This window comes from Thalia democratica, chromosome 3 (assembly GCF_965202585.1).
Source record: "Thalia democratica chromosome 3, ktThaDemo2.hap1.1, whole genome shotgun sequence".
In the NCBI taxonomy this organism is placed as follows: Eukaryota; Metazoa; Chordata; class Thaliacea; order Salpida; family Salpidae; genus Thalia; species Thalia democratica.
In genome coordinates, this window is record NC_139167.1 from 23,334,004 (window position 1) to 23,351,092 (window position 17,089).

Consider the following 17,089-nt stretch of genomic DNA (forward strand, 5'->3'; position numbering starts at 1 on the left):
TGTTTACCAGTTGATTTGTTTAATTTACTAATTACTTATCAATGACATAAGTTGCCACCGCTACCAATGACTTTATTAACGTCTCATTCGTGTTAATTTGTTTCAGTTTTGTTTTTTGTTGTCTTTCTTATTTTCCTTTATTTTACATTCATATTTATTTTAGTCATGGCTACAAATTGGTAATTTGTAAATTTCTATCTACATGCTTTACAAACCCGTATAACTACATTCACCTACCGTGTAACTTCGCACTTTTAACTCCCAAGTGCGAATTTAAAGTGATGTGTGATGTTCGATTGAACTTAAAGTGATTTTCATAATTTCTATTAAAAATAAGATCATTGGCAAATGCATGCTGCCAAGTTTAGTGACGTCATTATTTTTTCAAACAGAAAAGTATTCAATTTGATTATTTATATTGACACAACTTTCTAAAGACTGTTATGAATGCATTGGAAAAAATATTTTGTAAAGGCAAATTAGTTTGTCTCAAAAGTCGTACTAAATGTATTATAGCCTATATTTAGAAATAAGAATTTGTTGGATGCGTTTATTCTACGAAATATCTGCTACAAACAGTTTATTCCTATACACTTATAGATGTGTTTTATTATTACAGTGACCTACTGCGAAACTTCGTTTGTTTAACCTTTAGTTTAATATTGCAAACTTAGGCTTAAAATATTGTAACCAAAATTTTATGATGAATAATTTATAACAAACTATGTGTATTAAGTTAAAAAATATTAATGAACAGTTACAATATACACTCTGCCAAGTTTAACCTTTATAAAGAATGGTTGGCCTTATGAGCATAACAGAAGAGTTTTTTATGTAGTCTCTTGTTTTATTGTTTTGTAAATCCTATAAGCTTTTTTATTCCTGTTTCAATAACTACATCAAGGTTTGTTTATTCTATAATAGTAGTTATAGCTGCGACTCAATAAAATTTCTATGTAATTTAAAGCTAATAACTTTTCAATTATAATTTATTTTTAAGAACTTAAGGCCATGAGGGGGTAAAACACTTTATTTTCCAAAAAAACAACTTCGGTTTTTATATGAAAGCTTTAAGTACAAACTACAAGCTAGTTTTTATAAAATTCAAAAATATCATTTCACTTTTGAAATATTTTATTTTTTGTAAAAAGTTTCCGATACAAACGTATGGACCCAAAATTTTTCGGGTCAATTTTCTCAGAAATATTTAAAATCACTAAAAATCTATCTCCTCCTTCATTTTTCAAGCAATCTTCTTCAAATTTTTAGGAAATGTTCCTTATATTAAAAGAAAAAAAAAACGTTACTTATGAATTTAAAATAATTTAAAAAATATATATATATTTTTTTACATGAGTTTTTTCAATTCCAAAGTAATCTTTTTTTGTAGTTGTATAAAGATAAGACTGTGAAAGTTTGCAGAAGATTGCTTGAAAATGTAGGCGGAGATAGATTTTCAATAACTTAGTCTTTTTTTGCTGTTTCAGTTTACCCTTCCCATAGGAAACCTATTATGCGGGAGACTTTGACTGGTCATATATCAAAAAATAATTTAATTTTTTTAAACAATAAAAAGTATCTTCAAGCTCAAAAACAACTCTTTAAAATAAGATCAACTTGTAAAAAACATGGCTTACGCCTCAATGCACTCTGCCAAGAGTAATTACGTCGTGAGTTATTTACGCACAGAAAAACAATATTTTCGGTTTATTTACAAAAGATGTTCTTCCAACCTGTAAATTTTAATGAACTACTACATTTTGTAAAGACAAAGTAATGTGTCTTAAAAGTTGTCCTAACTAAATAATTTAGACTTATAAAATAAAGATCTATTAGGTTTTTTAGTTTTATCTTGGCAGTTTTGAAACTTTATTTTTATCGAAAATCCCAGAATATAATACTTGTTAAAAAACGGTTCTTTACCTAAAATTTTTATCGCTTGTTAAGTTAATTACTACAGTGGAATAGTATGACTAGAGGTAACAAGTACTTATAAAAAAATAAGTATTTCTTAAGTTCAAACATAAGATACTTGATTTTTTTTAAACAAACGTTTTTCATTAAAAAAACATATTTTCGAGTTTTTTACGTTCAGTTGTTTTTTGAATATTTTAAAGTTGAATGAATCAAGTTTGAATTTTACTTAAGTTTTATGGTAGTGTTTAGGCAAGTTCGGTTTAATTATATTAAAATAGTCCATAAATGTTTTACTAAAACATTAAAACGTTTGTTATTTTTGACAAACTTATCTTATGCTTTATTTTTTAAGTTATCAAATTTATTTGTGTTTTAATGGTGAACAAAGTCGAGTTTATCCATGATTTAGTTTATAAAGTTTTGTTTAGGCGCTCTCAAAAAAATTATTTACTTGCGTTAAAATTTTAGTAAAAGCTATTTGAAGACAAACTAAAGATTAATTAAAACCTGATGAAAATAAACTTTTTGTAAACTGTAGTATCAATTATTTCAAACTGACCGTCATCTTAATGATGGTACTCATAAAAGTTTTTATCACGGTTTGGAAATGATTGCGTTTCTATTTATCTTATTCTATAGCTTAATATTTTTTTAGCTTTTTGTTTGATATCCTGTTCTACTATAAATTAAAAAAAAAACATTCTACAAATATATAGATATTTGATAACCCAATGTTTTTGTTTGCAATCTAAGTTTTAGATTTGCTGAATTGAAATTTTTATTTTTTTTGTCGATTGCTTCGAGCAAAATACATATCTGATAGTTTTGTTTTATGTGATAGCTGCAAACTTAAACTGTAAAAGTTCAATCTAAGATTTACTTAAAAATTGCGTAGTTATACTGTAGCTAATTGTACTATAACAAAAAAATGTATAGTTACTTTCATTAATTGTTCTAGAAGTCAGATGTTTTGCGTGTCAAACACAACTTTAAAAAAAGTTGGTTAAGCAGTAATATAATTGTTTTATATAGTTTTTTGTGTTATTCTACCGATTTTTTTTTTAAGTAAATGCATTTACTTGTTACTCTACTTCATGTCAATAAAACTAGTATTTGAATGTTAAAATGTTTGATTGTGTTGCTATTTATTTTTCTACATATAAAATTTCATTTATTCCTCAATAACAGCTATTAAATAATCGAATTATTTTTGAAGACTATAAAATATATCTATAAAACAAATCATATAGAATAAATTTGTAGTTGTTAATCAAATTGTCATTCAATTTTTTATCTATTTGATGCCGTGAAAATCACAAAATAACGTTGACTGTTTGTTTGAAAGAAGCAAAGAGGTTCGAGTGTTACATTCTGCATATAAAGCTTGATTATAACAGTATAAGTTTTAATGGATAGTTTAACGTGATAAAGGTTGATTTTAAACTTTTCGTAACTTCATATTTTTTTTTTAAGTTTAACACCAGTTTATATATAGTTTTAATTTACTAAAATATAAACTTAAGTTGAACCACTGTTGTTATACTGATTTTGTTATAAAATTACTTTTTCTCAGAGTTTTTTTTATTAGGTTCTATATGTTTGTTTCAATCTTCTTCTAAATATAAATACCTGTTTATAGTTATAAATAGGTTTTCATGTTTGCTAATTTGTAAATCTTTTGACTGATTTCTGACTTACCAGCTAAGAATGCTTCTTTCTAAGACTTTTTATTTTTAGTGTTTTGAAGTATATAAATACTCATTTTGTTCAAAGTGATAAGGTTTTGCTTTTTTACTGATTTAAAAATTATAATTGTAATAATAAATAATAATAGTTACTACTTGAAAACTGTTAATATTTTAAAACTTGTTTCATGTACTCAGAAACAGCCTAATCTAATTCTATTACATGTATAGGTAAAACAATAACAGCAGACGTAGATTTCTTTAAAAAAATATTTAATAAGTTTAAACATTTCTATTCAAATAGAATGTTTACTTGAATAAGCGTTTTTGAATAGTCTATCTACTTAGATACATTGTAACAAAACTGTTGTTGGACAGATTTAACTTTTTTTAATACAGATTAGTTTTATACTTCAAAAAATATATTTTATGTTTTTGACCGAAAGTTAAAAGCGATTTGATAATTATAATAAGTACAAGTCATTCAAACTCATACTTAACATAACCATTTTATTATAGCGTCATATATGTTAGTTTTTTTTTATAAGCTATACTTTTCAAATTACATTTGCAATATTTTTCTACAGTTTATATTTTTTACTTACTTACTGGATCGTCTGTGACGTCATTATTTTTTACACACAAAAAGTATTAAGACAATCTAATATATTAAAAAGACGTTATTTAGTGAATGACATGCTAAAATTACATTTGAATTTGTAAAGGGAAATTAATTTGCCTTAAATTTATCGTTCGTAACTGCCTTATGAAGGCAGTTGCATATAAATAGATGTTTAATGTTTTTTTTTTAATTAATGTAATTATCGAACAAAAAATAAGTAGTTGTTAAACAATTATTTTGTTTAAGAATAAAATTTAAATATAAAATAATAATCTTGCCAATTTATTTCATATTTAAATAAGTATATATAAAACTAACAGACTCGATACAACAATTCAGTTCAAGAGTTGAGAAATAAGAAACTGTCTCTAGTGGACCATCACAAAAAGCATATAGAAGTCAGAATAAAACAAGGAGAGTTCGCTAAACTGTACAATACTATAAAGGTAAAATTGTTTAAATTTTTTTAAATGTATATTGAAATATGTTACGTCGTTTTGTATAAAATAATCATATTTTTTGTGAGATTTACGTTTATGAAAGCCAGAAGAGTTTTCTAAATTGAATAATACAATAAAGGTAAAAACAATAAAATAGCTCTGCTTGAATTTTAATAGATCTTTATTTAAATATTTGTTTTTGATATAGTTTTTTTTAACTAGAGATTTATTTTTACTTAAAAATATACAAATTTCTTTTATGATTTATTTGCGCTCAAGTAAAACAAAACGTATTCGCCAAACTTTGTATTACTACATTTTAAGAGGCCATAGTATAAAAAAATCCGTTTAAATTTTTCATGTAATCGTTGTAAATAGTAGTACACTTTAAAGTTCTTCAAGTTTTAAAGATATATTTTATTATCTAAATTTTGAATTGAAATTTATCAACGAATATGATATGCAATTTCTAAATTGAGTGTCATAATAAAATGTAAACATATTTGTTCAACAAAATTATTAACTATTCTGTAATTTTGAAACACAAATTATTTAATTATTTGATATTTAACAAGTATTCGCTTTAATTTTAGATACTTAACAAGAATTAAAATCTCAAAAATATTACGATTTAATAAAGAAGAAAATACTTTTTATTGAACAGTTTAATGAGTTGCATTTTGAATATTTGGATTAATAATGTTGACTTATTTTTATTTAACCATTAAAACTTAAATTGAGTATCAATTAAGAGCTATTAGTCTAAGATTTATATGCTTAAACTATTTATTTAATTTCAAGTTGTCTTTTAAAAATTTTAATTTTTCATGATACATAAAAAAGCTTTCAGGAGCTGAAAAAAATTTTACAAAAAAAATAATAGTTTCCAGTTTAATTCAAAGCTTTTAGTTGTTTTGTGACGTCAAAATCAAGCTGATAAAACAAATAAGATTTATGTTAAAAAAGTTCTGTAACTAAGACAAAAATGCAAACACAAGAAAATGACATGATTTATTTATTTAATAAATTAAACATATACATATATTTTTTTAGAACGAGAGGAACAAATTGGTGAATCAAATTCAGTCGTGCACACAAAAGTCGGTGGAATTGAGGGAAAAGTGCAGGATACTAGCAAATGAGTTGGAAATATTGAGAACTTCAGCTGTTAATTACGATAAGTTTGTTTATTTATTATATACATTGTAGTAAAGTTTTTATATTTTTGTTGAATCTATTAAGTTTGTTAGTATTAAAATTTAAATTATTAAGTTCATGTGTTTAGTACTTAACAATGTTTTTAATATTTAAATTTGAAACAACGTTTTAATTTATTAAGTTTTTTAGATAAATTTAGTTGATTTATATTTAAAACTTTTTTGTTTGTATTAAAAGTTAAAGTCCTCAGTCACCTTTATTTTTATGTCTAAAATTAACTGTTTTATTTACTATGTTCAGCTAACATGAAGTTAATGTATTTTTGAATTTTTTTTGCAATGTCAGCTAAATGCATTGTGCCTCGCTTAGTGACGTCATAAGCGTTTTACACACAGAATAAAGTTATGCAATATATATATATAAATATTTCTCAAGATAAAAGTTTAGAATTTCCTCGGTAGAACTTTGCAGAATTTTTAAAGGCATGCACATCCTACTATTCACTCTATTACAATTACATTATACCACTGTACTATACGAATTTAATTTTTAATTATGAGAGTATAATAAAACTACTAATTTCGTATTTCACTATAGTAATGATTAAAATTTTTTATTAGGTTCCACAGTGTTTTACATAATTAAGTTTGTTTTAAAAAGTCATCAAAACTGTATTTTTTTATTTTAAATAATTCTGTTATAAAATAATTTTTCACTCTGTTAGAGATATTTAGTTGTAATTTAAAAATTAAGCTGTAATAAAGACAGTTCCTTATTAAAGATAAATTGAACTATAGCAGACTTTTAAATTATATCTTGTACAAACTAACATTAATTTTTAATGACAAATCAATAGACAACTTAAATTATATAGTTTTACTGTTATAATATACTTGTTAAATTAAGTTAATTTTTTTTTAGTTTTTAAAAACTTTCTTTTAACTTATTTACTCTTTTAGTAAAAAAATTTTTCCCAATAAAATTTGTTAGAAACGATTAAATTTTATAATATAAAAAGTTATATTATTTATGTTATTAGATTTTAATTTGTAAAAAATCTGGCTAACTGTTGTAATAAAACTATTTTTTCTTTTTTCAAAAAACTGGCTTAATTCAATCTTTAAAAATATAAACTTGTTAATTTGTTTTACTTATGACATTTAAAGTTTTATAGTAATCATAATATTATTTTCTTCCTATTTCTTTAAATAAGTTTCAAGTATAAAATGTACAGAAAAAAAAGTTAGAATTTGAAAACTAATGCACTCTGCCAGCTTTAAAACGTCATTATTTTTGCACACAGAAAAAATATTGTTTGCATTTTTATATACAAAAATAGTTTGATTACAAGCAGCATACCTACCATATATAAAATGTTGTATTAGTAAGGCACTGCGCAATAAGTTCTCGAACCTCAATCATCATAAAACGAACACAGAGCCAAATTCGTAGAAAATAAAATTACCTTGCTTGCTAAATTAACTATCGGTATTTATTCATTTAATTGTGTGTTACACACATTTAGTTTACTATTTTGTCACAATTTGATAATTATTACATTACGGAGAAGTACAAAGAATAAGACTGGTGAACAATATTTAATTTATCATCAAATTAATACTTTTTTATTACAGAGAAGTACAAAGATCCACATTACGGTTGATGAACAATATGGTGGGAAGAGATAACTTGAGAGGAGAAGAAAATCGACAAATTAAGGTGGAAGAACAAATTCAGGAGGAAAAAGAACAGCTTAAAATGGAAATTGGAAGGTTTGTTAATATTTTAGTTTAAAAAAGAATTTTGAGTAATTGTAAAGAACAAGTAGTTATAGAAATTTAAAAGATCAAGTCTGTTTAGTATTATTACTACTAAATTTATTGTGAAAGTTATTTGTAGTTGTAGGAAGAAAACGAACTACTTAATATCAAATGTACAAGTAATTGTAACAAAACGAATATTTAAACCTATATTTGAAGTTAGGTAAGTTACTTCGTTAACAAATGCCACCTGTCCAGTTTAAATAACCATTGAGACTTTATTTAAACCTTTTTGTATTGCATAAACTCCATATATCTTATGTAAAATGCTGTATTTTAAATAACAGATTGAACATGTTGAACAATCAAGCGGAAGACCAAATGTTGCAGTTGAGAAAAAAATACGAACAAAATGTACAACATAGAAATGATCGGTTTGTTTGTTTTAATTTGTTTTATTTAAAAAAGAGTTAAAAAAATATATTTATCAACTTTTTATTTCAAATCACTGCTTGAAGTTTGCTATTAAACCCTATTTTGTCGATGAGTTGTTTTTATTACAAAAATACTCATAAAAGTATGATATTTCAAACAATTTTAATGTAACTATCAGGAAAATCTAATTTTTCCTGGGTAAAAAAAAACTATCGTTAGTAATTTATTTATACGTTTGTTCCAAGAAAAATATTATACTTTTATAAAGTTTTAAAAAAAATATTTATTTAAAACTTGATATATATATATAAAAAGGGACTAATATAAATAATGCTGTGAAATAATCTTTAAGATAACTTTATCATAGTATGCTATTAGTAGAACAAAAACAATAATTTTCAATTTAATGAGGTATTAAGTAAAATAAAAATCATATTTAAATTATAACTGTTCAAAAATATAGTACATGTTTTACATGAGTTTTCTTTCCACTAACAACCCAGTTGAAATGTGTTGATTCGTTAACACACAGAAACATATGTTGGTACAATAAAGGAATATTACTGTACAATTTGTTTTTATTTAAGTTATATAAATTAATATGTGTATATATGCATATATAAAAAGTTGTTAAAATAATTTATATATTCATTACAGAGGAGTGCAACTAGTAGAAAGAGAAGAAGAAGTTTGTATTTTTTACGAAAAATTAAATGTACAAGAATCGATAATCACAAATGCTGAAGTGAAGCTTCACGAAGCGCAAGATGAAGCCAAGTTGCTATTTTTATATTTATTTTAAATCTTTATTATCATTAAGTTTTGTAAATATAGTGTTTTTAAATGTATTTTATTTATATATTAAAATTTGTTCAAAAAAGTTTGACATAATTAACTAACATTAAGTTTTATGGAGTTTAAACTTTGAAAATGAAGTTTTTTTGAATTTAATTTTTTAGTGCAACAAAATTCTACAGTTAGTGTTAAATATTTATATTAGTTTTTTTGTTTAAAAAATCAACCATACATATTTAATATTTTATTTAAATTGAAAAAATATATTTAGTAAGTTTTTAGGAAAACAAAATTCTCTGTTTATCTACCTAGTTTAAAAAAGTATTGTTGTAAAGAGCATATTACATAAGACTTTTTAACATTGTTAACTATTATTTTTATAATGGTTGTAGCTTTTTTTTTGTAATATGTCAAGTATATGTAAGAAATTTTCATTAAATACTTCATAATTTCGGGTAATAAAACTAACAAAAAACAAAGAGACTAGTTCTATTAAAATTTTTCTAAATTAAATTATTTACGGCTTCAGCTATACTTTTTGTTTGACGAGTATTTATCAATTAACAGATATTTGAAATTGCAAAAATCAGAAGACTTGAGATTGTTGGAACTGGCAAGAAAGCAAACACCAATGTTGAAACAATTAAATGAGGAACTAGTCAATCTACAGATACAAGTTGGTGATGTTTTGTACAAAATTATTTTGTGTTATTTTGAAATAAATATCAATACACCAATGTTAAAACAACTAAATAAGAAATCAGTTAATCTTCAGATACAAGTTGGTGATGTTTAGAATTTGCTTGTAAATCACTCTTGTAAAATTTTTTTGTGTATATCTTTTATGGTAATTTAATCATACTTACACAACAGTTAACATTTTTATATAAGGTTTTACAACTACCCCAAAGTAAACGTCAGCTTGATATAAAATGCAAACTAATATTTTTTCTCATACTATTATTTAATTTGCAGTTATCTCAATGCACTAATAGAAAACGTCAGCTTGAAATTAAATGCGAACTAATATTTATTATTCATATTAATTTACATCAAACATTTACAGTTATCTCAATGCACTGATAGAAAACGTCAGCTTGAAATAAAATGCGAAGATTCGACGAATGATGAGAGATTCAGAATGTTGGGAGGATGCGATCCCAGCCCGGAAGATCTCAATAAAACAATTCAAGATGTAAGTAATTGTTTTTATAAATAAAAAATCATTAATGCGACCCAAGTCCTAAAGATCTAAACAAGACAATACAAAATATAAGTAATTTTGTTAATAAAATATTGTAATAAGAGTGCTACATATCACTTAAATGCGATCCTACTCCGGAACAATCTCAATAAAACAATTCAGGATGTTAGGGAACTTTTTCGTTAACTTAGTTTATTAATAATTATTTTTATTAGTTAATTAATTAATCAATTTAACAGTACAGGGTATAAGTTATTATATTATTAACAAGTTTAAAAAAAAGTATTATTTATGAGTAAAACTCGATCCCAATTAGACAGATCTTAATAAAACTATACAAGACGTTAGTTGGTAAAACTATTTATAAAATTACTTTATATATTTTAATTATTATTACGCTTTAACAATAAGAACCCTCTCCGGAAGACCTTAAAGATTTTAGTAAAAGTTTTTGTATACAAAGACATAGATTTTTATAAGTTTTACAAAATATATACTTAATCAATTGACTCATAAAAACTCATTGATGAGATTTATGATATTTTAATTTACTTGTGTTTTCATTGGAAAGTTTTATTTTTTTTTTTTATTCTTAAAAATATCAAGTCCCACTGTGTGTAGTTTTAAATAATTTATACAAAATCTGGCTGAAGTAGAACTTTATTGTTAAAAGTGTGTGTTTATTAGTGATATAACTTTAAACTTACAGTTTTGCCTGGCTGTAATAAGCGATGTGTTGGTATTTTTATAATTAAATAAATTGTAGTTGAAAACATAATGTATTTAGTTAATTAGATCCTTTGAAGTTGGAACAATATTTTTTATTATTTATTAGGTAACAGTAACTAAAGTCTACTTCAATTCTTACTGTAGATATATGCAAATACTTTGTCTTTAGCACCTCAAAATGACAATTGTCTGTTTATGGAATTTAATCTAAGAATTTTAAATGGAACAATACATTTTGGTATTACAATCAATTTTAAAGGATTTAAACACAATAAATAAATTAATTGAAATTTTTATTACAGTTGGAAATGAAGTTAGCTGAAAAGGAGGAGAAGTTGTTAGAAATGGAGCTTGTATTCGATCAGAGTCAGAAGTTAGCTGATAAGTTGGAAGAAAAAGTTGAAAGTGGGAAGAGTGATTCACTCGGATTAGCTAAGAAGGTTGTAAATGTTATAAAAAAAATATTATTATTTTGTATATTTTATATTTTTTCAAAAGTTGACAGTGGGACTTGCTAAGAGAGTTTAATGTAATATTAGATAAACATTTCATACAATATACAATCATGGACCAACTATCAAAATTGTAACAATTATAATAGCGCTATATGTTATACATATAATAGTGTAACAGTAAACATTTTATTTATTGTGTATACTTATAAAAGAAAAATAAGTATGGAAAAAGTGATTTACTGGAAATTATTGAGGGGGCTCTATGTTAACAATTATTATAAGTTTTACAACTAACTTAAAAACTTTTACATTTGGACAATAGAACAAAAATTAGATAATATATGTTTGTTTATTTATTTATAAAATTCTGTATATTTTTTTTTTCTAGATATTTATCAAAAACTACATTTGCTTTTACTGAATGCTTCAGATTAGTTTCAAATTTTTTTGTTTTATTCAAGTCTAAATTAATCTTTATAACTTATGTATTTAATATTACAATATAATTTATTATTATACGGTTTTTTATAAAGGTAAACAAATACTAATTATACTAACTTCAAGCTAAAAAAAATCATACATAAAATGATAATAATTTATATGTTTAACCTTAAGTATGTGGATCTCAAGTAGTAAAATTACATATAATGTCCTTTTGAATTAGAAATATCGATAGTTTTAAGATTTAATGTTAGGTAAATAAACATCAATCCAAACCTATAAATTTACCTCTTTAAATGATTAGTATTCTTTAAAAGTTATAATAGTTTATGTCATTTAATACTAGGTAAATTAAAACAAGTCTAAGGCTAAGAAAAGTTTTCAAATATTAGCAATAAAGTAATAACAAATAGTTCATATAGTTTAATATTAAATGAATGATTACCAATTTTAAACAAATAAAATCACATTAAATATTAGCAACAAACATAAATAAAACATAGTTCTTGTTATTTATTTTGAGGTTAAAGATCACATAAAGAATTAGCGTTAAAATTAAAATAATTAATAACTCTAATTGTTAAATACTAGGTGAACGATTATCAATCTCAAGCGAAGAAAATAACTCGTAAAATGATGGCCATAGTATCTGAACTTTCCATGAAGCAAGCTCAAGTTATTCAGTTGCAACAAACTGTTAAGAATCAAGAAAGTACAATACAACTTGCTTATCAAAAACTTGAACAAGTTTGTTGAAAAATTTCATATTTATTTAAAATATACAAACTCTTAAATATCAAGTAAATACAATACAACTATCTTATCAAAAACTTAAGCAAGTATTTGAAAAATTTCATTATATGATATTACTATATATAAGTCCTTAAGAAAGTACATTTAAGCTTGCTTGTTAGAAACTTTAAAAGTGTTTAGAAACAAATTTACTTTTATTTATTTTAGATAAGGTTCGTTAAAAATATCAAGACTTAGGATATTAGAAATTTTATCTAGTATGTTATAATTCTTAATATCTATATTAGTACTCCCTGTACTACTTATGTAGTACTAATAAAAAGGTTACATAAAGAAGTTCCCTGAGTCTTTTTTGCAAGGGTGTCTTTTTTAACTACATCTTAATGGTACTTATCAATTGTTGGTGGATTGATTATTACAAACTTAGCACAATTATTAGTATTGACTTGTTACAAATTTATGGATTAAAGAAATAAGGGTTAGAGCAGGGGTCGTCAAACTGTGGCTCAAATGGTATACTTACAACTCCCTACCAATTTTTTTTTACTAACAATATTACCCCTTGGTCGGGAAGCGGTTTTCAGGTTTGATCGGGTGGGAAATGATCGGTTCCCGACTCAAATGGTTTAAGTTTAGTAACAACTATATAAAAAGTAGCACGTTTAAGCCTTATATAGTATAATTTTACAAACATGCTTTTTGTTTTTTATTAAACAGTGCAGATTGCCTTGTGTTTGTTTCATATTCTTTTTACTTATGTGTATACAGTTTTTTAGTATATGCTATTCCTGCGTAGTGCTTTTTCAGCTGGCCCTTTTTCAGCTGCTAACTCCAGTTTTTATGTTTACAGTAGATTTTAGGATAAGTTATCCTTGCAAACTTGGTACCGCTGATTTATTTAAGGAGATTTATATATATATATTTATTTTTTTTTTAAGGGAGAAGCTCCTACTGAGGAGATTGAAAATGAATGGATTAAAATGGTGAGGAGGCAGCAAAATGAAAAAGATGACAGAATGAGAGCAGAAATGGTTTGTTAAAATAAAATCAATTATCTTTTAAATTAGTTAACCATTTTCTTCAAGTAGAGGCTTTTTTTCATTTTTTAGTAATTAGTATTTAAAGTACTAAATTTATGTAAACAGAATCTATAAATACAATTAAAACTAAGCAGTAGCTTTTCAAGCGAAGTATATTTATATATGACCCTTACGAAAGTTATACTACCATGCCTAGGTTAAGTGTATGACATATTTCAACAAAACATAAATATTTAGAATACTAACAAAGTCCTAGAAATCCAAAATAAAATCATTGTTTATTTGGTAAACTAAGTTATTTAAAAAACAAATGAAAAATCCTATACATTTTTCAAAATTTTACCATATTTTTTTCCATAGCAACAATCGTACGAACCTGAATACCACCAACTTCCAGACGGTTCCCTGACGACCTGCGAACCCCGACCCAACGCCTACCTGCCCACTAGCGGAGATAACACTTTGGATATTTCGAAACCTTACGGTAAACACCAACCGTTCAAACCTAACAAGCAAGGAGCTAATATGAGGCATATTAGGAAACCAACACTTAAACCTATTGAAATATAAATATTGATAATAAATAGTTGTTCTGTTTTTTTTTATGTATCTGAGTCTCTTTTAAAAACTTTAAACACTAGTGAAGTACAGATTGTTTTTCAAACGTACAAATAAAATCAGAAAACTACAACTTAAACCAATAGAAATACAGGTTTTTGTTTTGGTCAAAGCAATTTAGATGCTCTATTTTAAGACATATGTGTTTTTTTCACTTTTTTGTGTCAAAATAGTTTGTTAAGCTTTTTAAGCCTTTATTATCAATTAGAAATTTTATAAGATTGATAACAAAAAAAAATTCTAAGTTTTCTGTAAATTTATTTTTTTAAACTTCAGTGTTGTTGAAAAAACATAACTTGTTTGTAGAACTGTTTAATTGATTATTTAAAATCTTCAGTACTATACATAGTTGGTATTTACACTCATTACTGTGCCTTAACATTTAATTATTTTAAGCGTATGTTTCTCTAAAAAACTGTGAATTTTTAAATTAATGTGTCAAAACTTTATATTGAATTTAATGTTGTCTGTATTTATTTGTTATAGAATTAATTGCCAACAATTTAATTTAAAAATATATTAGTTTTTATAAGTTTTTTTCAAGATCAATTATAATTGCCTTTATAAAAAATACTGTGGTTTTTGTAAAAAAGTTTCTGTGTAATTTTTTTATGTTGCAATAAATATATAGTCACATTAGTGTTTAGTTTGTTAAATTAAACAACCAACAATAATTCATTTTCTCACATTGAATTTCATAGCATATCATAACTCTTTTTTTTTTCTAATTTTAGTTTAAGTAATGGTTGTTGTAAGTAGTTTATTTTCATCGTTTAGATTGCGTAATACAATTTTGTTTTTTAAGTTTTAAGTGTATTTAGCTCAGGGTTTCCCAAACTTTTTTTCATAATGTCCCCTTTAAAGAACTTAAAAAAGCTATGGCCCCATCTAACAAGATTTCTCAAAAAATTACCACCGAAAGCAACTAAGATTTTTTTTGCTCTTTATCACTAACTCCAGAATATCTAGTGTAAGTTTCAAATTATGGCCTTGTGGTCTCCTTTGCTGCTTATGGGCCACTTTGAGAAATTCTTTTAACCTTATAAAATGTAGTTCAATTTGTAATGTAATAATGAAATTTTATGATTATTTCATAATCATATTATTATTTTTAGAAAAAATGAAATTAAAATTTTTTTTTTTTAATTGTAGATTATAGCTAAGTATGAGTATTTAATGTTGTATAATAATTTTAGAATTTTAAGAGTAGAAAGAATCTAATATAAAAATAAAGTTTAAAAGTAGAGTTTTTTAGTAACGTTCCTAACGCTTAAGTAACACTTTAATTAAAATTTTGAAAAAAAACACCAAGTTTAATACTGTTGGTGATATTTGTTGTTTTTACTTACATTCCTTTCTAGATAAACTTTATTTTTATAAATAGTTATAATTTTAGTTCACTATACTCAAAAAGTGAAAATTGTTTTAAATGTTGAAAGGTTTAATAATCAATAAGTGTTTGTTTTTATACTTTTGTATTTACTTTAAACGTGTTGTTTATAAGTTTTCATTGGAAATGTCAGTTATATTCTTAAATAAAAAAATGTAAATTTTATTACTAAAAAAAATATTACACTTTAAAAGCTGGACTATGAGTAAATTCAAGGCTGTTATTGATTAATTTTTGGAATAGTGTATTTTATAAAACAAAAACGATTTCAATATTTTATAAAAAACATCTAACAAGTATTTGCTTCTTTTAGTTTTTAGTTCATACTTTTAATAACAAAAGAGTATTTTTTAATTTTCTTATATATGAAGGCTTAAGATTTATTTTGTTTGTTTATACAGTTAATAAAATAAATCTTAAATATTTTTAAACAAATCACAGAAAAATTGTTTAGCCATACTTGCAATAGAAATCATTCGAACAAACATGATCTAAACAATCATACAAAAGTTTATTCATAAGGATTTAAATGTGTTATCCGTACCAAAGTTTTTTTGCAGAGAAATCAAAACTTCAATGACATTCAATAACTAATACAGGAGAAAGACCTTTTGTTTGTCAAACTTATAATAAAAAAATTTGCTTGGGAATAGAATTTAGTTAAACATTAAGCTACTCAAAGTAATAATAGACCTTTTAAAAGCAGTATTTGTCCAGAAGAAATATATTTTACAGCAAACAAACACATGGTTTATCACTATACGCTTGTAGCAGTAATGCATGCTTCACTGCTTTCTTAATTGTATAAGAGAAGAGATTGCAAAAAAAAGATTAATTTCTCAATGCTTAAATATGACAACTTTGAATAAACGTTGCTTTTGGTAGAATGGTGAGCCGAAGCCACCTGTTAACTCTTTTTAAGCTGAGTATTATTTAATCAACTATTATGTTTATGTATTCTTTATAGTGTGTGTTTACTTTGCATATAACAAACTGTGTAATAAATTGTAAAACTTATTGAACAGTACTTAAGTAAATATCACAAAGAGATCCTATTTAGAATCTATTAGCAAGGTTGGCTTTTTATAGTAATACTTAGTTTATATAACAAGTCCTCAGGTCCTCTATCACTATACGCTTAAATTTACATGCAGTTGCTGTGATCATCAAAGTTTTGCAAAACGACATTATACCAGACACGAATAAACTCATGTACACAGTAAAACACTGAGTTAATATAAATGGGTGCGCAAAATTACAGACCCAAGACAAAATAATGATTGTTTCAGACTTGAAAATATCTTTTCTAGAATAAATTTTTTGTATACAAAACACAATCTATCTTTAAGTATTTTGAATTTATTTCATGAGTTTACATTTAACTTTTTGTGAGTAACCTTATTAATTACTAAACATATTTTTGTTTGTAAGTTGTAACATACTTTTTTGTAATTTAGATGTTTAATAAAGTTTAGAAGTTTACCATTCTAATTAATCGAAAAGAGTTAATTTTCCTAAAAACTGTTATAGTTTTGTATGATTCAATAAAAAAAAGTAAATTAAATGGGTAAATACAAAAGACTTCTTAGAAGTTTTACCATTTAAAGCTATAATAAGTTGTTTAACTTTAAAAGTAAAATGTCCATC

The 17,089-nt window shown here is 24.4% G+C and overlaps 1 protein-coding gene across 1 annotated transcript in view; it reads left to right on the forward strand.

Moving 5' to 3' along the window:
- LOC145831439 (coiled-coil domain-containing protein 146-like) overlaps positions 1 to 14,189 on the forward strand; it is a 57,293-nt gene extending 43,104 nt beyond the window's left edge. The window contains exons 14-24 of the mRNA XM_082938696.1: positions 4,545 to 4,670; positions 5,718 to 5,845; positions 7,457 to 7,594; positions 7,930 to 8,016; positions 8,675 to 8,794; positions 9,380 to 9,488; positions 9,879 to 10,007; positions 11,048 to 11,185; positions 12,233 to 12,388; positions 13,333 to 13,425; positions 13,795 to 14,189. Coding sequence (XP_082794822.1) covers positions 4,545 to 4,670; positions 5,718 to 5,845; positions 7,457 to 7,594; positions 7,930 to 8,016; positions 8,675 to 8,794; positions 9,380 to 9,488; positions 9,879 to 10,007; positions 11,048 to 11,185; positions 12,233 to 12,388; positions 13,333 to 13,425; positions 13,795 to 14,004 — 1,434 coding nt within the window. The 3' untranslated portion in view covers positions 14,005 to 14,189. The remainder of the gene's footprint in view (positions 1 to 4,544; positions 4,671 to 5,717; positions 5,846 to 7,456; positions 7,595 to 7,929; positions 8,017 to 8,674; positions 8,795 to 9,379; positions 9,489 to 9,878; positions 10,008 to 11,047; positions 11,186 to 12,232; positions 12,389 to 13,332; positions 13,426 to 13,794) is intronic.
- The last annotated feature ends 2,900 nt before the right edge of the window (positions 14,190 to 17,089 follow it).